Here is a 26,616-nt window from a genome sequence, read left to right as displayed (position 1 = left end):
ATCCGTATCTCCAAGTAATTTGTTTTTCATCAGAATGTGAGTCTAATGCTCCTATTCCAGGCCAGAGGGAAGAGAGACATGGAAGGAAGGCTCTACTACCATGTATATAGACGCTAGAGAACTAGGTACTTAGGAATGTGTCTGTTGCCTGGGAAACCACATCTGGCACAGAGACAGTCCTGAGATCCCTGGCACACACTAACCAGCCCCTTCCAAGGGAGGAAGTAACTTCAGCCAACTCCCAAAGGGCCTAGAGGAGTGGTATTGCCTCCTACCCCAAAGACTGCTTCCACTTCAACCATCAGCCACCAACACCAAATTTATCCAGAGGCTTCTTACTTGTACAGCACTAGAAAAAAAAACTACACAGCAGTGGGATCAGAAATCCTACAGTCCAGCAGACACCTCCAATATCTTCGGCAACCTCTCCTCACAACAGAAAGGGCAGCATCTAAGGGATCCAGAAAGCCAGTGTGCCAGGACTTGCCAGGACTCAGAGAAGGTAATCGACATTGGACATTGCTTCAGGGTGTTGGGAAAGCTCTCCACCCTGCAGACCCACACTGGGTGGATGGTATTTGAGACACCAATTCAGAACTGCTTCTCTGTGGCTAAGGGCTCTAGTGCAGGTTAAAATGCAGGGGACACTCACAACTGTGGCAGCCATTGCAAACTTAGCATGAATTGCTTTCCAGTCTAATTATGAAAACGGGCTCTGAAAGGGAGGTAAAAAGACAAAAATAGGATGACTCTGGATGTTTACTGTGGAGGCCTCAAATAGAAAAGTCAAAGTGACTTTGTATACATTCCCCATTCACAGCTTGACAGGACGGGAAAGTTCACCACTTAACGTTTTTAAGAGTTGATGGAAGCCACCAATCCAATAAGGTGTCCCCCGGAGCCCATCCAGAATCCATCCTTTAGTCCATGAGAGCTGAGCTCTAGTTTCCCTCTCCTGACTCTATATCCCAGCTGTGGTTTGGTGTACATTGTGCAGGTTGGAAGTGGCCTGTTTTCCTGGAGAGAATGAAATGTACCCAAATGGAAAGACAAACTAGGTCCCAATCTTGGATTTGGGAATATGGGTTCCTGGTTCCCTAGAATCCAGCTGAGGAATTTTCTGACTTCAGTAAGACAGAGAAAATGACATGGGAACAGATGTGCAACTCCAAACATGCTTGACAGCATAGGCTATGAGGCTGGGCCCTCTCCCAAGAGCAAGCTGGCTCTGAGAATCTGAGAAGTGAAGAACTTCAAGCTTTTCCTACAGGTTTATGATAGAAATTATGCCATTTGGGTATGTATCCAAATTAAATAATTGTGATTCTGGGTCATAGTTTTCAGTCTTTCAATGTTTGCAAAATGAACAGATATTAATATCAGAAGAAAGGGGGAACACATCCTTCAAGTCATTGCTATTGTTAATGTGGAAACTACTTCATAATGGTATCTTCACTTCTGCCTGAACTCCAAGAGGTCTTTAAATATATTTTATATATATGTATGTTTTGGAGATAGGGTCTCACTCTGTCGCCCAGGCTGGAATGCAGTGGCACAATCATGGCTCACTGCAACCTTCACCTCCTGGGCTCAAGCGATCCTCCCACCTCAGCCTACCAAGTAGCTGCACGTGTCACCATGCCCAGCTAATTTCTGTAGTTTCTGTAGAGATGAGGTTTCACCATGTTTCCCAGGCTGGTCTCAAACTCCTGGGCTCGAGCAATCCACCCACCTTAGCCTCCCAAAGTGCGAGGATTACAGGTGTGAGCCACCGCGCCCAGCCTAAATATCTCATTTTGAGGCATACACAGAAATCATCCTCAGGATTCTTAGACTCTCTCCTTCCATCTAAGTATGTCCCACAATACACCATGCATATGAATTTGACTCAATAACTACACACTTGAGGGAAATGTAAGTATAAATTTACTATCCACCTAGTGGTAGCTAGGTAAAATTGCAGGCATAAAGATAAAAAAGAAATCATCAACTTTGTAGTTCCTCAGCTTCAAACCCAAACCTCTAAGGGGGAGGACTCAGACGCCTCGGGGACCAGGCAGATAATACAAATAAATGAAACAAACCAGGTGAGAGAATACAAGTCTTGCCAAAAGAAGAAATCCCTACTTAGTTTCAATTGATTGTCCTCTTCTGAAAATGCAGATCAGAACTGCCACACATTCTGACCGATCGAGAGAGGCCAGAAATTCTAATTTTAATTTGAAACCTCTTGATTTCTTAAACGGTGGCTCAATTTTCCTGAAAACACTAGGTGAGCTAAATAAAGCTGACAGTCCACCAGTTTTCAATGCTCCTCTACGCAGAGAGTGAATGGCATCTCCCCTAACTGTAGTATTAGACTGCCACTCACCAGCCACAGTTTGCAACTGCAAAAGAGGCATAAACTGACAGGGATCTCCTGCTTTACTATGCACACACAGCTGAACTCTCCAGCCGTGGACAACAACTAACTCTACAGGAAAAAGTAGAAGGCTAAGCTGAGCCACCCAGGGATGGCGGCAGGGGTCTTCATGGCTAACTGCTGGCCTGTAGGCACTAAATTGCAGACTGCTCCTGCAGGAAGCCTTCGGGGCCTGGGAGGCCTTTATCTGGCTCAGAAGCTAGGGCTGCTTCTCGAAGGACTTCCAAATGCTCCTCAGCAGCCGACAGAGACTGGTCAATCCAGTCCAGGCCTCCTGTCAGATGGCAGGCATTCCTTGTCACCAGCACCAGATGACTGACAGACAGGAGCAGGGCAGTCGTCCTAGGGAAAAAAAAAATAGGGTCAGGTTTCCTAGGAAATGAGGGACTTTGCACAAAAGCCCAAATAGATAGACTTTTTGACTAGTATTCCCCAAACTGCACACCCTTCCCTAGGATGTTGGTAGGTATGCAATTTAAAGTTGGCTCCATGCTCAAATAAATTTGGAGATGGCTGGGTTAAACAAGGTTAACTGAAGCCTGCCTCAGAGCCTTCTGAGATGTACCTGGTAAAGCTCCAAGGTGAATATAACAGGCTGTCTCTCACAAGCTCATTTAAGACTGTGGAAGCCATTTTCTGCAGCACACCTATTAACATCTCCCCAAAGAGCGCTTTGTCAAACAGTTCAGATATGGTCAATCAGATGAGCATATTCCCCAACTGCTGCCCACTGAAACGTAGGACAGACACACCCTCACTTAAATATTCCTTATTGATTACAAATCGGTAAGGCCCAGGGCTGGTTTATCCAACTCAAAAAAAAAAATGTAATTGAAAACCAAACGGAGGAGTAGATTTTTCAGTGCTGAAAAATTCACTGTAGAATACCTTTTATATAGTGAGTACCATGATGCATTTGAGAATACATTACAGATTATTAACCCATGGACAAAGCTGGGCAGCAGTAGGAGTGGGGCAGAGAAACCAAAGCTGAAGCACTGTGACCCACTGCCGATCTGGCAACTGTTACACGTGTATGAAACAGTCATATAAATCCAAGGCAGGAAAGAATCTATATTTCTTAAATGGGTTGCCTCTGGTACAGGAACATAACAATTTCATAGGGCTAAGTACACTCTGTGTATGCACATGTCTGGTGGTAGGTGAGCACAGCTGTGGCTGACCTGTCACCTCCATTCTCACTGCTCTGGGAACCACTGCCCCACTGCCCAACTGGGTGGCACTCACAGCTAAGGCATGTCTGCTTCTGGGGTCCAAAAATCAGAGAGGGCAAGGGGAAAAGGTGGAAGGGAAGGCACAGTTAGGATGTAACATGGCCGGAAGTCTAATCATAACAATTTAAAATCTAAGACTGGCTCTTTCTTCTCCTGGGTTTCAGGAGAGGACTGGCCTCTATCACCCAGTCAGGCACCGCTCACTGAAGTAAATGGCACCCAAGGCCCGGGCAGCCTAAGGAGGCTGCAAAGCCACCCTCCCTACACAAGCCAGTCAGCCAGCATCGCAGATCTGATAAAACAGTTCTGGACCTTTGCATGAAAAACCAAACATGCACCCACCCCAGTCTCACCGTGCGTCCAAGAGCTTGGGGTCCAACGGAGGGTACATCGACTTCACAACATCATCCACCCTGACCAGAGGCAAAAGGTGTTCAGTACTTCACTTTCCTGATCTCCTTTTCTCCTTCCTTTTTTTTTTTTTTTTCTTCTGAGACAGAGTCTCGCTCTGTCACCCAGGCTGGAGTGCAGTGGTGCTATCTCAGCTTACTGCAACCTCCACCTCCCAGGCTCAAGTGATTCTCCTGCCTCAGCTTCCCAAGTATCTGGGATTACAGGCACGCACCACCATGCCCAGCTAATTTTTGTATTTTTAGTAGAGATAGGGTTTCACCATGTTGGCCAGGCTGGCCTTGAACTCCTGACCTCAGGTGATCCACCCACCTCAGCCTTCCATAGTGCTGGGATTACAGGCACGTGAGCCACACGCCTGGCCCCTTCCTTCCTTTCTATCTTTATTCCAATTCTTCCTTTTTGGTATTCCAGACCCGGTCTTTAATGGTTCTTTCTCCAATTGCTTCTGCATTCTCAGACAGACACTTAGGCACAAAGATTTCAGGTTCAGTCTTTGTAGAGATTATTTTGTTTTCTAGTTTTGTTTCAGTTCCTTCCAATGGTTTTTAAAAATACAGTCATACATATGGAAAGATGTTCAAGATTACTACTGTATTAAAAAGGCAAATTGCCAAATAATATGTAAAGCTCAATCTGTCATTTGCATAAAAATAGATAAACAAAAGCTCTGAAATGTGGGGTTGGGAAGGATCTGGAGGAACACTCACCACTTAATAGTGGTTTTTTCCTACAACTGGGAGGGAGTAGACTTTCCAGGTCATCTGTGTCTGCAGTATTTTACATTTTTACAAGCATTCATTACTCTTGTATTCAGGAAAAAAAAAAATACAAAGCTAAAGGTACGTAAGACACCGAAAAAGAAGGCCATGAGTTTCATTTCGCTTCACACTGCTCTATTGGATTTCTTCTACCCTGTGGTTAATTTTTTTAAATCAAGTTCAGAACTACAATTCATTCTGATTTGCGTGGTACAAGGTTTTGCTCCAAATCTTTGCTCATGAACACTTGATAGGAAGAAAAAATAAAGACGTATTGTTTGATTTCTAAAAGCACTTGAAAAAAAGATGGCCTCAAACACCTATTCAGGGCTGTGGAGCTGGTGAGGACATGCAGAGACACAGTCACCCTCGGCGCCTGTCTCAGCCAGCCCCTTTCTCTAGTGCCCTGGAGCTGAAGCCACCTCCTTGAGACTAATAGGCCATCAACACACTGTGTGGGATAAATGGAGCAGGAAAAACAATGGGGACAAAACATGGCCAGAAGGAGAAAGAAGTGTGAGGGCAAAAGGACAAAGCAAGGACCCTGACTGAATTATGGCACGGAGCATTCTAGAAGTAGTCCAAGGTACTCTTTAGGACAGGCCTGTGAGCACCAGGGCAGGTCCACTCTCTGGACAATGCCACACCCTCACCTTAGGACCAGTGCTGATCCTACTCACCCAGGCTTACACAGAAACCTCAACCTCCTGAAAGTGCTGCCTTGTAACCTGTATCACAGGAATCTGCCTGGCCCCTAAGTGGCTCTTAGAAGGCACAAAAAGCATGATGAAGGGTCTAGCGGATACCATAGTGCAGAATCTTTAAAACTAATGGGGAAGGAGGCCGGGTGTGGTGGCTCACACCTATAATCCCAGCACTTTGGGAGGCTGAGGCGGGAGGATCACCTGAGGTCAGGAGTTTGAGACTAGCCTGGCCAACATGGTGAAACGCCATCTCTACTAAAAATACAAAAACTAGCCAGGCACAGTAGCAGGTGCCTGTAATCCCAGCTACTCAGGGAGCTGAGGCAGGAGAATCTCTTGAACCCGGTAGGTGGAGGTTGTAGTGAGCCAAGATCGCGCCACCGCACTCCAGCCTGGGTGACAGAGCAAGATTCCGTCTCAAAAATAAATAAATAAATAAAATAATGGGGAAGGAACGTCCAGTGCCCACCCACAGCCTGGGATGCAGGTTCTTATAAAGCCAGGGGCTGACCATGTAGCTACAGCCCACTGGAAGCAACTCCAGAGAAGGCCGGGAACTGTTCTGCGCTGAGTCCCTCCATGGATTATCTCCCTCCCACTCTCTCAACTCACTGAACTGCCTGGACTGAGTTCAAGCTGACCAGGTCGTGTATTCCCTCAGAGGAACTCACGTGGCAACTCAGGAAACTGGTCGTTTCTATTTGGTTAATCTTGAGGCAGAGAAAGGGCTGGTTCCTCGTGATTTACCCAGGGCCACAGCAACAAGGAACGTGTGGGCCCCTGGAACTCACAGCAGTGCCATTGTTTCACCAGGCATACAGAGGTGCCCTCCCGGGTGGGCGGAGGGGCCAGGTGGCTGACAGGGAAAACATCCTGGCCTCGATCCTCTGCTCAGGCACGTCGCCATACCAGCCATCAGGTGGCAGCACAAACTTAGTACAGCCCTTGGCTCTAAGAAAAGGGCTTTATTTTTCCTCAGGAAATCAAGCCCAAATGAGGGGGTGTAGCTGTTGACTGCAATCCTGCTGGTTGCCTCCCACACGGGATTTCGCAGTCAGCCTGGAATCTGGGAGGTTGAATGCCATATGGCTTCAGCTCCCACCCAGTGCTGGAAGCTGCTGGCCTGGGCCAGGGATGGAGCAGTGGGCACAGCCAGGGTGGGTCCCCCAAGCTAGTCTCCAATACAGATTCGGGCAGAGACAGGGTGTGGGCATCTGTGTGACATGTTGGCCTGGGAGGAAGGCGTGGCAAGGGGAGCTGGTATGTGGCTGGGAAAGAGGGGTGGCCACGGGCTGTGCAGGGCAGGGTCTAGGACAGCGTCAGGACTAGGCACCTGCTGGAGCTTCCCCAAAGCCCTCTCAGATGGGTCATGCTGCAGGTGGGGATGGTGGGAGCCCACCTTAGCTGGGAAGTCTCGGTACCTAAACCCTCCTGGTCACTCTGTAAATGTGTGGGAAACAAATAGCTGAAGTTGCCTGTGCACCGTTTTATAGAAGAGCCCAGCTCTGCGGCTACCCCAGCTTCCAGCCCCTCTCTTCCCTCGTGGAGTGTGGGGACCTCAAAGCTGCCAATCGCTCACCTGGGGCTGATCCGCTTGGCCACCACAATGATGTCGCTGACACTGGCTGAAGTCTTCATCTTGGCCCCAGAGCCCATTGTCATAGCAACAAGCTTCTCTGTCAGAGTGTGACAAATCTAATGTGGCAGGGAGGAGAGAGATGAGGGCTGACCTGGCTCCACTCAGGGCCTCACCACCCCCACAAGACAAATCAGCCCTGCCGTGAGTCCCATCGCAGCTGGCCCCCTAACCTAATGGCCAGATGTGAAAAGTACAGAGATGAGAGGAAACGGGTGGGAAGTGGCAAAAGCCAAGGACATGGCTGGGAGAGGAACTGGGGTGGGAGCCGCAGATCAAGGGCAGGGTGTGGGCTCTGGGAAGCCTAAGCTGAAATAATCTGTCTAAGAAAAATCATGTGCTCCAATTTCACCTTCTCACTTAGGGGAAAAACCTACTTTCTTTTTCTATTCCTTCATCTCATGGTTTAGTCTTCCACAAGAATAAATATCTCCAGCAGGGCACCCTCAGGAATGGGGCTGAACAAAGGGCAATTGTTCCCTTTAAGCACACGCTCCAATAACAGCACTTATTTCAACAACTGTCTCAGGTAATATATTAGCATGTTTGTCAAGCTGATGATGAAAGGACCTTAGGAAAAGCAGGGAAAAGGCAAGACTGATTACAGCCTTCTTCGTGGTCCACCCACAGAGCTGGCCACCCCAGGGCTTGCTTCCCCTTTCCAGGCCTACCCATGCTAGAACCAACCAACATGGGTGCGCCTCTATCCATGGCAAGGAAGCACCTCTACCTGACCCATACTTGGAGCTGGACAGTAGAGAGCAGAAAGAAGACCAAAGGTCTATCTGGGAGTTAGCCCAGACCCTTCTCCCAGCTCCCACCACAGAGACTCAAGGGCAGGTGACCTAGCAAAAGGGTCTTAAGATCCCAAGAGGAGACTTAGAAGCCCTCTCCTTGGATCTGAGGTTCCCCGGGTAGACACAGATTCCAATTCAATATGACTCCCTCCAGCTGATTCATCTCACACCACAGGTGCCATTTCTCCTCCTAATAGATGAGGACAGGAGATAAAACCCAGGCCCAAGACACATCTTGGCTGGGAGAAGGGAAATGTGGTATAGTATTATCCTCTAGCCATTATGCCCACCTAGCTCTATCAATAACCATATTTATATCTAAATATGGCTAATTTGTATATCCAAAGAGCCTCTCAGAATTAACTAAGCCTTGACTCTGAGATAATAACTTCCTACTAGGCATTTATCCATACCGAGACAGCCAAAGAAGAAGTGGGGTAAAGAACGTATTATTAATAGTGTCTTCTACTGAATGACACTAAAGAAAAGACAAAGTTGTCTCTTCTGAAATCTTGAATAATTACTAGTCAAAGAGATAAATGTGTGATTACCCAGGTTACTGATGTAAAAAAAAAAAAAAACTGGGCCGGGCGCGGTGGCTCACGCTTGTAATCCCAGCACTTTGGGAGGCCGAGGCGGGCGAATCACAAGGTCAGGAGATCGAGACCACGGTGAAACCCCGTCTCTACTAAAAAAATATAAAAAATTAGCCGGGCGTGGTGGCGGGCGCCTGTAGTCCCAGCTACTCGGAGAGGCTGAGGCAGGAGAATGGCGTGAACCCGGGAGGCGGAGCTTGCAGTGAGCCGAGATTGCGCCACTGCACTCCAGCCTGGGTGACAGAGCGAGACTCTGCCTCAAAAAAAAAAAAAAAAAAAAAAAACTGATATTTGCAACTGGCCAAATATTTCAGTATAGTTATTATTCTATTAGGTAGGATATTAACAGGCAAGAATTGAAAACAAATGCCAAAACCATAAAATTACCCAAAATGCAAATCGGATGCAATTTTTCAAAGATTCCAGGCTTTCAAAGAAAAAATCCTCTGCCTTCAGATTGAAGTATGCCTGCTTTGGTTTTTTAACAGATTGTCCCATTTGGCTGACTAAAATCACAGCCAAAGAGGGCTAGTAATGACTTTCTAGTCACAGTAGAAATCCAAATACAGAAAGAAACTCACCGTACAGGCCTGAACTCTCTGTTAGTGAAAATGAGTGTGCAGGGGGAAGCAGGGAAACCCCATTTCTCTTGGCAACTACATGGTCTCAGGCATACACAGCTTTCTCCATGAGGAGTGAAATGGTGGCTGTGTACCTAGGCTGCCTTTCCCACAGGTCATTGAATTAAGATGACCAGATGAAATAAAGCCTTTGAAACAGCCTTGAGATTCTGTAAATAGCCAGTCCAGGCAGGAGGGGAAGTAAACCACAAAAATTCTAAGTGTCAGGTTAAGGAAAGGCCTCTTACGAGGGGTCAGGGCCCTTTCTAAGGTCCCGTTCTACTCCATCCACGCACAGTGGTGCTTTTCGACTCCCCTTTATCCCACAGAGAAATAAGAGAGGGTTACCTTCAAGATGGCAATGCAGTGGGACATGAGACCCCTGGGGAAACAAGAAGAAGTCATCAGTGATCATCTGGAGGGGCCCACCACCCTCCAGCTCCCACCCTTGCTTCTCAACTCGCCCTGACTGGTGGGCACAGCCGAGTACCAACCACTGAGAGTGGGAATGCCTCAGTGTCAAAATGAACCAGCCCATGAGTTAAATGATGGAGCACCTCCCTTCCCTTCCCCCCGCTGTACCCAATCCACTCTTCCAGCAAGCTCCACTGTGTGCCTAGCGAGTCATGCTTTATTATAACTCTCAAGCTTCTGGTAGACTGTTCCCTCTGCCCAATGTGTCCTTCCCCTTTGCTCAGCCTGGGGAATTCCTCCTCATCTTTCAAGACCCAAGTCAAAAGGCACCTCCTCTGTGATATATTCCGTAAGATCCAGCTCAACCTCCCCAACCCAGGCAAACCTGGACACTGCCTTCTCCATGTGCCTACTGCACTGTACACAAGGATCTCTTACAGTTTCTGTGATACTGACTATAACTCTGTCTTTTCAACCGTTTCAATATCTGCAGCACCTGACCCAGTACCCTGCACATAATGCCCCACAAACATGGGCCCAGGGAATGGATGGCTAAATGGATAAGGCAATGAAGTAGCAGCCGCTTCTCAAAATGTAGGGGCTCCTGTTGGATGGAGAGATCCCTGAGATCGTAAAGAAAAGGGCTGCATCTCTGAAGCCTGAGCCAAATTTATGGGCACCTCAAGGATAACCCAAGCACACCAGGGTGACTTTATAACAACCTTTGCCACACAACTATAGGCTGCAGTGTTCAGGTCTACAAAATGTGGGAAGAGAAGGAAAGGACAAACACTTTCAAGTCATATTCTGATTTTCCCCCACACTAAAGGCACAGGAAAGAGCAGCAAGTAACAGAGTGACTGTTCTTGAATGCCAGCTAAGTGCTCTGGCAAAGGACACCAGCAAAGGGCATCATTTGCCAGAAGCCCGGAAGCAAACAATTCCCATGGCCTTACGAGGCGTCTTCGATCCAGTCTTCATTCTCCAGAATGGCCTCAATGTGGGGGTTGGTGATAACGACATCGTCCAGTTCTAACTCGGAGGGCTCAGACTGGGTCTCCATGGCACCAATGAGGTCCACAATGGGCCTGGAAGAAAAGGCCCCTGTTAAATGGTTTCATGGTGGGTGACTGCTGCTGACCCTCTCCTCACTGAGGCCCACATACACCATAAAAGAAGGAAGGGAGTCGATAAGCTAGGGCAGAGACCACTTGTCCCGGATCCAAACCTAAGCCTAGTGGGGCTGCAGTTGAGGGTAGGGCACATGGATAGACAGGGAGTTGGGGAGGCAGGCCGGGTGCACTAAAACAAAAGAAAAGTGAAACGGAGTCAGATAAGCTACCAAGAGAAAGAGTATGGTATAACTACTTGATTACAAAGATATTAGGGATATCCTTTCAGGACAAAATTATATCCTTCTATAATGTATTTTCCCTTTAATCCTACATTTTACAGAGAGGCGGTGGTTCCTATTACCCAAACCTACTTGGGCTCCCTACCTGGTCTGCAGAATAACTCTTGTGAGCCACTTTGGTCCATCCCTATATCCCTGCCTTTTCCTAGTTACACTGGAAAAGTGAAAGAAGTAAAAACACCTCCAATTTTATAACAGGGTACTTTATAAAATGAGATACCATGGCATTCTGTTCAATAGAAGAGCTTTCCTGGGTCATATAAATGGGCATTTATAAATTATGAACCACTTGACAGAGATGCTGATAGGATTAAGACAGAAAGATAAGAAAAACTAAGGGTTAATCCCTGAAGGGTCTATCGATTAAAATATCCCTAAATTGAAAATAGAATCCTGCTTACAAAATATATTTCACATACAATGCATCACAAAGAAGTCTGCTGGGCAGGCCAAGCATGGTGGCTCATGCCTGTAATCCCAGCACTTTGGGAAGCTGAGGCGGGCAGATCACCTGAGGTCAGGAGTTCAAGACCAGCCTGGCCAACATGGTGAAACCCCGTCTCTACTAAAAATACAAAAATTAGCTGGGTGTGGTGGTGCATGCCTGTAATCCCAGCTACGTGGGAGGCTGAGGCAGGAGAATCACTTGAACCCGGGAGGCGGAGGTTGCAGTGAGCCAAGATTGTACCATTGCACTCCAGCCTGGGCGACGAGAGTGAAACTCTATCGAAAAAAAAAAAAAAGTCTGCTGTGCAAAGAGAGACAGTCCTAAGTTGGGATTTCACAAAACCAAATGTTTGTTGCTTAGATGTATGGCCAGAGTGTGGGCATCTGATTTCTGTTCCTGTGGGTCTGACTGGAAAGTGATTTGGCTTGTCCAACTGCTAAGTGAGGTGGCCAGTTTGAGACAGATGGCTGAGCTTTTATGCTAGGTGAACATGTTCATATTCAGTGACTTTCTTCTTGGCTCAGGAAGCAGAGAAGGAGGTGACTCAGGACGTTGGGAGGCTTAAGGAACATTCCTAAACTCTGAGGTCTTTACAGGGAAGGACACCTGCAGGTACCATTTTAGAACCAAAAAGCTGAGTTAGAGTTGCCCAGCACTGAACTACGTGTTCCTCTCTTTTCCTTTAGTTAGAGCCCACCCCTCCTCCTTGCCCTCCACAGGCTCACTCACTTAGAATCATAGCGCTGCAGCAGGTCTCGCGGCCGGCAGTAGCGCTGCCTGCAAACCAGCACCAAGGCTGCAAACGACGCCAGAAAGATGGTGGCCAGCACACCTATGGCAACAATCACCACGGTCTCCATGCTTCCAGAGGGCTCCTGACTCAGTCCCGCTCACATCCTCCTCATGGGCTAAAGCTTGAGAGAACATGAAGTCAGAGCAGATCTGGTCAAGAAGCCATGAAAGAGAGTGGGACAGGTGGGTCTTACCTGCTGGAAGTGGCAAATTGGGGGAGAGGATGGCAGGTGCTAGGTTCCTCCACGACACCTTCAGAGACCTGAGGGCCTGAAGAGAACCAAGGTAGAATTTATGCCATGCCCCAAATTTACCTTTTCCTTTCTCAGAAGAATGTGCTCCCCAGTTGGACTAAAATAGTTGTTTGTTTGTGTTTTTGTTTTTTTTTAAGATGGAGTCTAGCTCTGTCACCCAGGCTGGAGTGCAATGGTGCAATCTCAGCTCACTGCAACCTCCGCCTCCTGGGTTCAAGCGATTCTCCTGCCTCAGCCTCCCAAGTAGCTGGGATTACAGGTGTGCACCACCACACCCGGCTAATTTTTTGTATTTTTAGTAGAGACGGGGTTTCACCATGTTGGTCAGCCTGGTCTTGAACTCCTGACCTCAAGTGATCCACCCGCCTCGGGCCTCCCAAAGTGCTGGGATTACAGACGTGAGACACCAAGCCGGCCTTAAGATAGCTTTTTAAACCCTAGACAAAAAGAAACATTTTAACTAGCAGTTGTTTTCGCAGCCATAAAAACATGCACAAAAGAACACCTATTAAAGAGAGGAAAGATGAAACTGTATTTACTGAGGATCTATTCGGCACCAGGTTCTTGGTTAACTTTTCCAACAACAATCTTATGAAGTGGACATTAGTAACCCCATTTTACAGTTGAGGAAACCGAGGTTCAGGGAGGTTACAGAATTTTTCCAATATGCAGTCAGGAGGTGGAAAGCCATCCACTTCAACTGAGATGGACATTCACTCTACTTTTCCTTTCTAAGGAAGAAAGAAGACTGTGAAGGTTCTGGAAAGAGTTCTAATTGCCAGTTTCAGTGTTGGAAACTTCGAAATGGCATTAAAGTGTCCATTGCCTCTTGCCAGTTTTCATTCAGGAGACTCTTTCACATCTATTTCTTTTTCTCATAGAATTATTTGTGTACAAAAGAAGAATGAAAGAAGTCCGTGCATTTGTATATACTAGTGTGTGCACAGAATTTTTTTTGGTATGAACACATGGATAGGCACAAACACACATAAAATGTAACTTGGTAACAGTAGCTGCCTCCGGACAGAGGAACTGAAGAACAGGGGTCTTTCACACCTGTTTTAAACTCATAAGCCAGAAGAACAAGGGCATCTCACAGAAGTACATATTCACTGCTATTTCATTGTTATTTCATTGTAGGCCTCCTGCTTGCCTCTCTTTGTGCAAGCATTCTCCCCTCTCTGGGCTTTAATTTCCCCACGTGATAAAAAGACCCTCTGACTTAGGAGTCCTTACAATACTAGTAGGATGGTGCTTTTCCTCTATTTGCACTTAATTCTATCCTCCGTGTCTCGGAGGGTCCAAACGCTCTCAGTCACCATTCACTAAGTATTTATTGATCATCTACTATGCATCATGCACTGGAGATTGGAGATAGGACAGAGACCCTGATCTCAACGAGCTGGTGGGAAAGGTAGACAGGTTACAAACCACTTCAACTCCATGTGCCTGTGCTTCCTGCAGAAGAACACAGAAAAGAGAGTAACTGTGTTTGCATGACACTTTCTGGGAACTGACACTTTCACAGGAGTGGTGAGGCTTGAGCTGGGTTTTGAAGGATAAGCAGGAGTTTGCCAGGTAGACAAGGTTGGGACGTGCCTGGCTTAAAGTGCCAAGGAAGCCTTTCTCAAAGGGCTCACAGAGCTGCTCTCCCATCTCCAGCTCACTGGACCACAAGAAGGAGAAGGCTGGCATCTGCCTCTTTCTTCTGTGTGTATCGCTGATTTTGTGAGAGGTAGGTGGGGGAGGGGGGCAATTCTCAGGGTCCGCCTCTATTTCTCTAGATGTGTGTTTCTCTGTACTGTCCTTTTATCCACCTACTTTTGGCCTTTGTGTTTTTTGCCTCCTCTTATGTCTGGCTTTATCTCTGGTTTCTCTCTCCAGGCATCTTTCACTCTGCTGCTCCCATCTCCCGCTTCTCAGTGTCTCTCCTTCCCCTCCCCCGGTCCCAGGCTTCCAAGACCACCCACTTGGTTTCCTCTCTCTTCCTGTGCGTTCTGAGTGTTTCTCTGAGCGTGTTTCTCTGGGTGTGTGTGAGCTGAGTGTGCTTCTGAGTGTTTCTCCGTGTGTGTTTGTGTTAGTGTGCGTGAGCTGTTTTTTTCTGTTTCTGTGTGTGTGAGCTGTTTCTCAGTGGGCTTCTGAGTGTGTGAGCTGTTTCTCAGTGTGTTTCTGAGTGTGAGCTGTGTTTCTGAGTGTTTTCTGAATGTGCTTGTGTCAGCTGTTTATCTTGAGTGTGCTTCTGAGTGGGTGTGAGCTGAGTGTGTTTCTCAGAGTATGTTTCTGTGTGTGAGCTGAATGTTTCTCCGAGTGTGCTTCTGTGTGTGAGCTGAGTGTGCTTCTGAGTGCGTGTGAGCTGAGTGTTTCTCGGAGTGTGTTTGAGTGTGTGTGAACTGAATGTTTCTCTGAGTGTGCTTCTGTGTGTGAGCTGAGTGTTTATCTTGAGTGTGCTTCTGAGTGCGTGTGTTTCTGAGTGTGAACTGAATGTTTCTGAGTGTGCTTCTGTGTGTGACCTGTTTATCTTAAGTGTGCTTCTCAGTGCGTGTGAGCTGAGTGTGTTTCTCGGAGCGTGTGTTCGCGGTCCTTCCCTGCAGTCTGCGTGGCGTTTCTTTGTGTTTTTCCTTATCTATTCTTCCCTGCGTCCTGAAAAGTAAGTTTTCCTGTTTCTCTCCGTCTCTTTCTCTCTCCCTTACTTTCCCCCTTCCCCTCCGGTTCTAGACCCACAAAGACAGAACAGACCCAAGACCCTACCCGCCTCCCCGTGCTCGTCCACCCAGGACGCCCACTCCGTCCCCGGGAGGGAGGGACCCCCAGCCCGCCCGGGACGTGCCGCACGGGCCCCGAAGCGCTCCGCGGCGCGGCTCCTACTCCTTTCCCCAACTTCGGGCGCGCGGCCCCGCGACGAGAACAAAGCTGCGGCGCCGGCCTCCCCTCTCCCCGGCAGCTAGGCCGGGCCCCGCGCCTCCCGCGTCCCCTTCCCCGACTCGCCGCGGCCCGCCCGGCCCGGCGGGGCTCACCCACCTCAGGTTGCGGCTCCCGGGCGCATCCCGCGACTGCCCCGCCGATGGCAAAGTCCGGGCGCGGGCGCGGGCCTGCAGCGGAGCATGCCGGGAAGCGCCGCGGCCCTAGGAATCCAGCCCCGCGCCCCCGCGCCCCGGCCCCGGCCCCCGGCCCGCGCCAAATCCCCGCCGCCAGGCGCCGCCGTCACCGCCAGGCCCCCCGGCGGTCGGGGCAGCTGGGAGGCGGGCCCTGGCGACCCAACACCCCTTCCTCGCGCCGCCGCGGAGGCCCGTCCGGGCGGCAGACGGAGAGGGCAGCGGAGGGTCCCTGCCTGCGCCCCGCCCGGGGCTGGCGGTCCCAGGCGGCGAGCGCCGACGGGTTCCGCAGGGGGCTGGCGGCGGAGCCAGTGTGCTCCGCCACGGACTGTCCCGTTGAAACTCTGCCTCTGCCATTCATTAGCTATGGGCAACTTATTTCAGCCTCTGTGCCTCGGTCTGTAAAACGGGGCTGCTGCTTGTCAGCATCCTCGGAGTTGGTATTAGGAATGATGGGATGCAGGATGCATCGGACTGCCTGGCCCAGGGTAAAGAGTGAATCGAGAGTCGCTCTTATTTACAGCCTGACCCACGGGGCAGTGACAAGCAGGTCCACCCCTAACGACGGCCTAGCCAGGGGCAAGAGTACAAATGCAGGTCCCTTGCTAGTAGTCTTGCTGCTTCTATTCCCACACGACTCCATCCCATACATACGGAAGGGGGACTCCCCGTTGAGGCAAACACACACCCCCTACCCTGCCATCCTTGATTCTAACGATACTCAGGCCAGGCAGGGCAGGCTGCCCTGGGTGAATGGAAGTCAGACCTTGGAAGCAGGCTCAGGACTGTTTACAGGGATTTCCAGAGTCCAGGGTACCAGGAGCACGATCTAGAAGGGAACATGCGCTCCAGCTGGAGTGGGCCAACTAAAGCACGAGGTGCAGGGCAGGATCCCAGTGGTCCGGGTCTAAGGTCAGTATCGGTGAGAGTTAACAAAGGATACAGATTGGGTCCTAGGCCGCTTGACACAGGGTCTGCAAACTGGTACCCCCAAGGACACATCTAGCCCACAGAGGTGGTTTTTTTGGTTCATACTTTTGTTGTTGTTTTATCTTAATTTTTTTGAGACAGAGTCTCACTCTGTCGCCCAGGCTGGAGTGCTGTGGCACAGTCTTGGCTTATTACGGGTGGAGGGTGTCCAGGTTTTTGTCTTTTTTTTTTTGAAACAGTCTGGCTCTGTTGCCCAGGCTGGAGTGCAATGGCGCGATCTCAGCTCACTGCAACCTCTGCCTCCCGGGTTCAAGTGATTCTCCTGCCTCAGCCTCCCAAGTAGCTGGGATTACAGGTGTGCACCACCACGTCCAGCTAATTTTTTTGTATTTTTAGTAGAGACGGGGTTTCGCCACATTGGCCGGGCTGGTGTGGAACTCCTGACCTCAGGTGATCCACCCGCCTCAGCTTCCCAAAGTGTTGGGATTATAGGCGTGAGCCACAGCGCCCGGCCAGTTCTTGTCATTTTGAACAAAGAATTAGACAAAACGCACCAACAAAGCAAGGAAAGAAAGAATGAAGCAACAAAAGCGGAGATTTATTGAAAACGAAAGTGCATTCCACAGGGTGGGAGCAGGCTCCAGCACAGGGGCTCAAGACCCCCTGCTGTGGAATCTTCTGGGGTCCAAATACTTCCTAGAGGTTTCCCATTGGCCACTTGGTGTCCACCCCATGTAAATGAAGTGGTGCCACAATCAGTCTGATTGGTTGTGGAAAGCAACCAATCAGAGGCTGAAGTGAAGTTACAAAGGTTACACTCCTATGCAAAAGAAGATTTGGCTCGCAATCAGTCTGATTCCACAACCAATCAGAGGCTAAAGTGAAGTTACAAAGTTACACTTCTATGCAAACGTAGGATTGGTTGCGGAAAAGCAATCAGAGGTACTTTCAAAAGATTTTCCATCTGCCAAGCAGAAAGTGGGGAGTGGGGGTTGCAAAGGGAGTAGTCTCTGGTCCGTTTGTTACTTAGGTGAGGAAAGTTGGGGTTTTCCTTTTGATTTAGTTCTAGGAAGTCCTGTGAACCCTTAGGTTCCCTGCCTCCAGACCCTATTCTCCTGCCTCATCTCCCTCCTGAGAGACATGACCCCCATAAATCTTTATGGGAGGCAGAGGAACTGTAACTGCTTCATGCCAACTTAGGGCATAGTCCCTACCTATTGGAGATCATGGGAACTCTCGCCCTACTCTGTCTAGTGGAGACAGGGTGGCATCCTGATGGCCAGGGGTGGTGTCTTCACCTGGAACTGACTGGAAACCTTGTCACATGATCATCTGAAGCTTGATGGTCTCTATGTGAAAGGAAATGAATATGGTTAAAAGATTTAACAGGGCCGGGCGCGGTGGCTCACGCTTGTAATCCTAGCACTTTGGGAGGCCGAGGCGGGCGGATCATGAGGTCAGGAGATCGAGACCACGGTGAAACCCCGTCTCTACTAAAAATACAAAAAAAAAATTAGCCGGGCATGGTGGCGGGCGCCTGTAGTCCCAGCTACTCGGAGAGGCTGAGGCAGGAGAATGGCGTGAACCCGGGAGGCGGAGCTTGCAGTGAGCCGAGATTGCGCCACTGCACTCCAGCCTGGGCGACAGAGCGAGACGCTGCCTCAAAAAAAAAAAAAAAAAGATTTAACAGGAACTTCAGGGGGTGGATAATTATGCTGTCAGGAATGTTCGTTATGGAGATGAATTGAAACGTTCTGCTAATTACTACAAAGGAAGTGATTCCATAAGTTTGGAAGGAGGCAATATAAAAATGGCCACTATTATCCAGAGCAGGTGATCTCTCCTTCCACGTTTTAATAAGTACCTTATCTCCTGGCCTGATTTGGGGTTGCTGGGATTGGCCAAGACTCAGCTATTTTTACAGGCACATATTCCTAAATTAGGTTACCATTCATCCACAAAGACTCCAATATAGAAATACGGAGTCCTTCTCAGGCTATATTTAATTCGCTTTAACAATTTCCCCCTTTTGGTCATTTTCTCAATTTTGAGAGATTGACCAAAACTTTAGTCATTCATGTCACTATCACCATCGTAAATGTACTTATTTGGTCTTGAAACCCACTGGGAAACAGTAAAACAACAGTGAGTTTTGTACAGTGGGAACGAGGACTGAGTAGAGGGTATCTCCTTATGGTGGAACATCCTGTTTGCAGGAGAAAAACAAAACCTGGTCTGTTTTAGGATCTATGTGTTTTGGTTTGTTTGGTTTGCTGGGGCCTAGCGCATGAGGTCAGTCCAAAACACTGGCCTCTCATAATTTTGTTAAAAAAATTCTCCCTTTTTGGTCAGGTTCTCCCTTGAGTGAGAGTGTGACCAAAAGTTAGGGCCTTAGCACCACACTCACGTGCCATCATTTTGGGTTTCCAGGCTCACCACATTATTCATAGGTTATGGTATCCTCCTGGTCGTGCATTTCTTTCAGCTCTTGTCATTCCACTTGAAAAGAGACCATTTGACATTCTAGAGATGGCTGAATGCAAGCATTTAAAGCCTTTGAGATATACAGCACACCAGGGAGACTATTATTATGACTACTGGGAGGATAATACCAAGAGTTTGGAGCATACTTCATACCCAGGATCCCCATAAACCAAACCACCTAAAATTAAATCAAAGAATGTGCTAAAGAATCTACTCACTTAACTAAGAAATCTCTTCGTTAATCCCCTACAACTAAATCTCTATAATCTTCATTTGATGTATTTCTCCATAGGCCACAAATGCCAGCAGCTGCACAGATACTTCTCTGTTCAGCCGATTCTATCATAACCTTCACAAAAGAATTTAAAATCTGTTGTGTAACTATAGCCTTTACAGTAGATGTTCTCAGAATACCCAGTCTTTGGGTTCTAGATTGTGAAGGGGTTGATTGTCCTCAGTGACCCATAAAAAGCTTTCTTTACCTGGTGAAAATACACTGTAGCATAATAATCTACTGTTATAACATCAGCCCTCTTGCATAGGAAAGCTTTTTTACAACCAGAAACATGCATTGAAAATGACAATTGAAATGTTTAAATGGCCCATGAGGTAGCCAAATGTACCTGAAGATTTGATTTTCTTCCCAGGAATATGGATTTGACAAACCAAACATTGGTTACAAACTACTTTAGCAATGTATAAGTCAGCACACCAATATATATTTAATTTGGATTATTTTGTCTTTTCCATGATGAGTCATGGAATGCATAACCTTTAATAACAAAAGCTTTAAGGACTTAGGAAGGGTAAGGCTGCTGTCCTGGTTCTCCATGAGTCCATGCTTAACATTGGACTTATGTCCTCTTGAATACCAGTTGTTTCTCCAGTTTAGCTGCATAGCACTGACAACTGATGGGTTATCATAGGTAATTTGACTTAGACCATGGAGTTCATTCAAATTGTATATCTAAACAATTTTAGTATCCGCTGATTTAGCATGCAAATCTGGCAAAGTATTTTCTTGGTACTCAATTAATTTTTGTTCTACTTGGGTTAACACTTTTATACAAAGAAATTTGGTTATTTCTGTGGTCTACAGTAAGTTAACATAATAAACATGAATGATAGCATATACTCAGACATATTTAGAATTTTAGAAATCTCATATAATTTTGTAACATATATTAATATTCACTGAACTATAACCTGAAGAAAATTAAACATTTTTTTTATTTTGACAATGCTTCCCATGTAACTAAATATGTAAGCTGAAATTTGATTTTGGGAAGCCTATTAAATATGTTAAAGGTTTACAAAAATTTACATTCCCATGCCTTCTTATAATCTTTTACCATTCATTCAACCGGTTTGCACAGAGAGAGAGAGGCCAGAGGTCTGACTGGTAAGAAATTCTTACCCTTTTGCCGCGTGTCAGGTTTCTGGGTTCTCTCTCCCCGAGCAGCCCTAGTGACCCTGGCTCAACTATATGCAAACACAATCATTGCCATGAATTAAGAATATTCACAGGCCGGGTGCGGCGGCTCATGCCTGTAATCCCAGCACTTGGGAGGCTGAGGCGTGAGAATCACTTGAACCCAGGAGGCAGAGGTTGCAGTGAGCTGAGATCACGCCACTGCACTCCAGCCTGGGTAACAGAGCAAGACTCCATCTCAAGAAAAAAAAAAAAAAAAAAAAGGAATATTCACAAATAGTTTACAAAGTCTGGACAAATTAGGCAGAGAGAGAAAAATACGACTTAAAAGTATACTCAATACACTTAAAGTATCAGGGAACCTAATATCCAAAAAGTTCGTTTAAAGTTAACAAGCTGATGTGTTCCATCAATTCCTGTGAACCCAACAAAGGTAGCCTAGAAATTCCAGACAAATGGAACAAATGATGACTTGCTAGAAATGCACAGGAAACAAAATAACTATTCATAGAACCAAATAAAAGCCTTCCACTAGAAACTAAAAAACATCATGGTTTTATATATATGCATACATAAGCAAAGCCCAAGGGAGCATAAACAGTAAACAAATAAAAATTAGAAGCACAAACAAATAAACAGGAAACCAACCTAAATTTCTCCTACTCAGTCTACCCGGGAGGCAGCAGTGTTACCCAGAGCTCCCCCAGAAAAAAATCCCACATAATTAATATTTTATTCCTGATATACAATTCAGTATCCTTAAGTTCACCAATATCACCATATATCCTGTGCAATCAAGAAATACGCTCTCAGCCAGCCGTGGTGGTTCACGTCTGTAATCCCAGCACTTTGGGAGGCCAAGGCGGGTGGATCACTTGAGGTCAGGAGTTCAAGACAAGCCTGGCCAACATGGTGAAACCCCAGCTCTACTAAAAAATACAAAAATTAACCAGGCATGGTGGCACGCACCCGTAATCCCAGCTACTCAGGAGGCTGTGGCAGGAGAATAGCTTGAACCCAGGAGGCAGAGGTTGCAGTGAGCCGAGATCATGCCACTGCACTCCAGGCTGGGTGACAGAGCTAGATTCCATCTCAAAAAAAAAAAAAAAAACAAATTCACTCCAGGCACATAATCAGTAAGTACTCCAGTGCCAGCACTATCCGTGCAAAACAGTAAACATAGTGTGCAGCAATGCAAGCATGTATGTGAAATTTGACTCCACACATACATAACACAGCTTAACTATGTTTAAAAAGAATTGCCAAACTGCCAATGCATTTTTTTACAATATTTCTTATTTTACTTTAATCAAGACTAAGAGCTTTAACTATGAAAATGTTAATTAGCTAAATTTCTCCAATTCTCTACCAGGTTTTAAAGAATATTTTATTATCTAAACTTTTCCACATCTTTCTTCCCTACTTACTGGTTGCTTACTACATTGTTTCATAAACAACTTTTTCAAATCTGTAATTCGAACTAACTTTTAGATAACTTCTGAATTAGACGAAATTATTATTTTTCTCACTAATATCACAAACATTTTTGGCACATTTTGTCCTTAGTAACCTAAAACTTTAGCAAAACACTAAAAAGCAAGAAATCTTGAACTATCAGACATGGGCATTTATAGATAAGAACAATTCCACAATTTTTAAAAATATATTTCCCTGTATCACAACCCTTTCTTAATTGGAAATGACCCACATATTCAATGAGCATCAAAAATAATTTTAAGATTTTAATTTACACAAAACATTTACATAAAGCATTTATCCTATTTACATGTACTCAATTCTTTCACTTACATTTATCTAGATAACTTCTGTAAACTGAGATATTAAATGCTACCATTTAAAGTTAGTTATTTCCTTGTTAACTATGTTTTTAATAGCCAGTGAACATCAGGTGTTCACCTAAACCTAAGTAAGAGTCTCAAAGTTAAATATGTAGGTATTTTTGCTAATAAATCACAAGATTTAGCTGACAACATTAAATTACCCATGTTTATCAATAAAAGGGGCACGCAAACCAAGATCACTTTGTTTCGGCTGGGTTTATAGTTTTATAACTTTCTATGCCAAACCTGGACACCTCAAAATATCTAGCAGAGACAAATATAAAATCCAGACAAAAGTGTTTGCTGACAGTTCTGAAGGCATTTCTATTTTTATTTTAACAATAATTTTAAAAGCAGCTTGTTTAGTAAAGTTATACTTAAGTCATGTGAACTTGAACATTGCTTAAACTTATTTTTTTAATTTATGAGGGCTCTTTTACTTATAAGCCAGTTTGGTAGACACAACATATAACAATAAGCATACATACAAATAAACACATCTAGACATGTATACACACACATAAATGAAGATCCAGTACCTTTTACCTTGGAATCCTAGCCATGAGATAGCAATACAAGCTCACCAGTTTTACTTTGTTTGCCCCACTAGGTAATCCAATGAAGGCCATGAACCAAAATTTCAGGTAAAGCAGTTTTCATAGCAGTTTGATTTTTAAAGGCCAGACCTCCCCAGATTCCAAAGAACACTGGGGCCAAACAGCACCAAAGGAGAGCATCACATATTAACCAGACCCAACCCTGTTTAGGACAGCAACACTAAAGCCTGGATATATGCAACTCCATCCCACTTTACCATTCAACAGCAAACTCCAGATTCCAAACAATATTGGGGCCAAACAGTATTGCAACTGCAAGAGAAAATTCTAAGGAGGGCTCAGTACTAGGCCTAAGAACCCCTGCCGAGGGCATTCCCTTTGGAGAGGTTGTGGTCCGGAGGATCCCCCAGGGTGTCCCCTTTGGGGTACAATCTTAGAGTGTCAGATGTCTCTGACCTTAGATGGGCACCAGTGCCACTTTGCATGTTTTCCTTCCAGAGATCATGGCCTACTATGAGCTTTCCTTTTATCCTTGGATGAAGGCCTGGACTTCCAGCACTCTTATAATTTGTTAAGGCCACACTTTCCCATGCTCTTCATTCCACTAGAGATAGCCATGAACTTTAATGACAGGAACTGGAGGCTGAGTGGGTTTCTTTTGCCCTTAGCCAGTCGAGTAGGAGAAGGGAAGAATTTAGCATAAGAAAAGGTTTAAGTCGCCTGAAACACTTGTGAGTTCGCCCCAAGCTGTGCCACATGTAGCGATCAGGTACCACAACCAGAAAAGATAGAAGAGTCCTTCCTGCTTCTGGGCAGGGCAATTATCCCCATTCACTCCTTGGCCTTCAGGCAACACTGGAGAGTAGACCCAGCCAGTTGCCCTCAATTACCAAGGAGCTACTAGGAAACAGCCACTGAAAGACTGAAAAACAAAGAAAGGAAGAATACCCAGGTCCCTTAAGCAAACCAGGCGGTGGCAGTTAGGTGCCTCCACGTGGAAACCCTTTCACTTCACCTGCCACAGCCAGAAATCTGCAGTTGCCTCCATGCTTAGACACTGCTCACCAAGGGACCTGAGTTGCAAAGGAAAAGAGAGAGAGAGAGAGAGTGGGGGAGAGAGAGAGAGTGGGGGAGAGAGAGAGAGTGGGGGGGAGAGAGAGAGAGAGAGAGAGAGAGATTACCCTGTATGGAGCAGAAAGGAGAAAAATAAACCCCAAACTTCGGGCTTACCTTTTGGCTGGCTCACCAAAATATGTTTTGGGTGGAGGGTCTCCAGGTTCTTGGCATTTTGAACAAAGAATTAGACAAAATGCACTAAGCAAGGAAAGAATGAAGCAACAAAAGCAGAGATTTATTGAAAATGAAAGCACACGCCACAGGGTGAGAGCAGGCCCGAGCATAGGGGCTCAAGAGCCCCCATTACAGAATTTTCTGGGGTCCAGATACCCTCCAGAGGTTTCCCATTGGGCACTTGGTGTTCACCCCAAGCAAATGAAGTGATGGCCTGCAATCCGTCTAATTGGTTGCTTTCCACAAACAATCAGAGGCTGAAGTGAAGTTACAAAGTTACTCTCCTATGCAAATGTCTGATTGGTTTTGGAAAGCAATCTATCAGAGGTACTTTGAATTTTCTATCTGCCAAGCAGACAGGCAGGGTGGTTTGCAAAGGGAGTAGCCTCTGGTCCTTTTGTTACTTAGGTGTGGAAAGTTGGGGTTTTCCTTTTGATTTAGTTCTAGGAAGTCAGGGTGAATCAGCCTTAGGTTCCCTGGCTCCAGACCCTATTCTCCTGCCTCAGGCTCACTGCAACCTCTGCCTCCTGAGTTCATGCCTCAGCCACTCGAGTAGCTAGAATCACAGGCATGCACCACCACGCCTGGCTAATTTTTGTATTTTTAGTAGAAATGGGTTTTCACCATGTTGGCCAGGCTGGTCTCGAACACCTGGCCCCAAGTGATCCTCCTGCCTTGGCCTCCCAAAGTGCTGGGATTACAGGTGTGAGCCACCATGCCTGGCCTGGTTCATGGTTTTTAAAAATCAGATTAGTTGCCAACATTTTAAAAAATCAGGACTCTCACTTATAATTCTAGATTTCCAGCTTCCCCGAAAAATTCATAAGATCTCTCAAAAACACAGCCTACATTCCACCAGTAGCAACAATCAGCAGGAGAGGGCAGGTGCTGTCTGAGGCTTGCTTTCCAGACCCAGCACTACCCCATTGCCCCTACAACATATGTGCACACACTCACAGCTCACCCTTTTGGTAAGTGCCTGGACCTGTAGGCAGCTGGGTTTTCCCACCATTGGCTCTCAGGGAAAAGAAGGCTGAGGGATGATTTTATAATCCTCTGAAGTGCTTTCATGAAGAAGCTACAAGCATTACAATCTGTGTAAGGAAAATAGGCTGAAAGCAAAGCAGCCAGCATTGGAATGTGGGTGACTGGGGACATTAAATGTGTCCATTTCTTGGAGAGTCTCTGAGACAAACTATTTCTATTTGTGTTGGGTGGTTAAACATTTGGTGGCCTTGAGATAAGAAGCTAAACCACATGATCTCTTGTGGCCTCTTCCAGGTCTGGGGTTCTGTGACTCTGTACAAGAGATGTAAAAGAAAGCTTTAATCTTGAGAAGGTTGAAGCACACATAGAAAAGACATACACTTACCAAAAAACAAGCAAACATATAAACAAGTGAATAAACAGCTCAGCGACTGCCTGGAACTGACAGTATGCATGCCCCAATTAACCACCCACTACCCTGCTGCTGGGAGGAAAGAGTTGTACCAAGGTTGTGCCCAGTACCTTTTCTAGCCAGCTGTCTCCCATTGTTCTAACATCCCAAGGCCCCTTGAAATCTCTCTCAGGATTGATCTGAGAAGACCTCAGTGTTGCACAAGACTGAATTGCAAGCAACAGAAACCGATTGTCCCATGAGGAAAGGGGACTTGTTGAAAGGCCAAGAGGGTGCCCACAGAATCAGCAGAAGACTGAAGACCAAGATCAAGAACTGGGCAGGCTCCAGGGGCTAAGTGCCCCTCTCCATTATCCTACATTCTAGATCCCAAATCCTGGGTAGGACCTCACCCTGTCTGCTTCCACTGTGGGAGGTGAGGCACAGGCAGTATCCTGCCTTCCAATATACTGCATGAGAGGTGATTGTCCCCAAATAGGTAAGAGGTATGATTGCTGGATTGTTCCCCAAAATTCAAATACCCCTAAGCTAAGGCCTCTCCTCAGTGAGTCTGAACAGCAAACTGTGTAACAAGGGTCCCCAAATTGAAAGCTGAACCCAGTGATTAGAGAGGACAAGCCAGCAGGTCAGAAATTGTGCTGACTGGCCGGGCGCGGTGGCTCACGCTTGTAATCCCAGCACTTTGGGAGGCCGAGGCGGGCGGATCACGAGGTCAGGAGATCGAGACCACGGTGAAACCCTGTCTCTACTAAAAATACAAAAAATTAGCCGGGTGTGGTGGCGGGCGCCTGTAGTCCCAGCTACTTGGAGAGGCTGAGGCAGGAGAATGGCGTGAACCCGGGAGGCGGAGCTTGCAGTGAGCCGAGATCACGCCACTGCACTCCAGCCTGGGCGACAGAGCGAGACTCCGTCTCAAAAAACAACAACAACAACAACAGAAATTGTGCTGACCATGATATGGAGGAAGAAGTCTTGGCTCCTGGCCACTGGGTGCATACTCGTGCTCTACTCAGCAAGGAATGAATATTTGTTGAACACTTACTGTGTAACAAACACTGATTAGACATCTGACACACCTTATCTCTTT

General features: G+C 46.7%; 1 protein-coding gene across 5 annotated transcripts; it reads right to left on the bottom strand.

Moving 5' to 3' along the window:
• Positions 1 to 1,908: 1,908 nt before the first annotated feature.
• On the bottom strand, positions 1,909 to 24,252 carry TMEM98 (transmembrane protein 98). Of its 5 annotated transcripts, none has more exons than XM_058446023.1 (8): positions 24,071 to 24,252; positions 12,445 to 12,520; positions 12,188 to 12,372; positions 10,553 to 10,684; positions 9,531 to 9,564; positions 7,113 to 7,228; positions 4,011 to 4,070; positions 1,909 to 2,764 (listed from the first exon to the last, which is right to left on the bottom strand). In XM_058446023.1, exons 3-8 carry the CDS (start codon positions 12,316 to 12,318, stop codon positions 2,557 to 2,559), a joined length of 681 nt encoding a protein of 226 aa, XP_058302006.1. In that variant the 5' UTR covers positions 12,319 to 12,372; positions 12,445 to 12,520; positions 24,071 to 24,252; the 3' UTR covers positions 1,909 to 2,556. The 5 variants fall into 5 exon arrangements, with proteins under 5 accessions (XP_058302006.1, XP_032018843.1, XP_058302007.1 ...); XM_032162952.2 differs by lacking the exon at positions 24,071 to 24,252 and adding an exon at positions 15,523 to 15,659; XM_058446024.1 differs by lacking the exon at positions 24,071 to 24,252 and adding an exon at positions 15,370 to 15,388.
• Between the last annotated feature and the right edge of the window lie 2,364 nt (positions 24,253 to 26,616).

This window comes from Hylobates moloch, unplaced genomic scaffold (assembly GCF_009828535.3).
Source record: "Hylobates moloch isolate HMO894 unplaced genomic scaffold, HMol_V3 SCAFFOLD_10, whole genome shotgun sequence".
In the NCBI taxonomy this organism is placed as follows: Eukaryota; Metazoa; Chordata; class Mammalia; order Primates; family Hylobatidae; genus Hylobates; species Hylobates moloch.
Note: the sequence above shows the minus strand (reverse complement) of the source record. Positions and strands in the feature narration are given on the sequence as shown.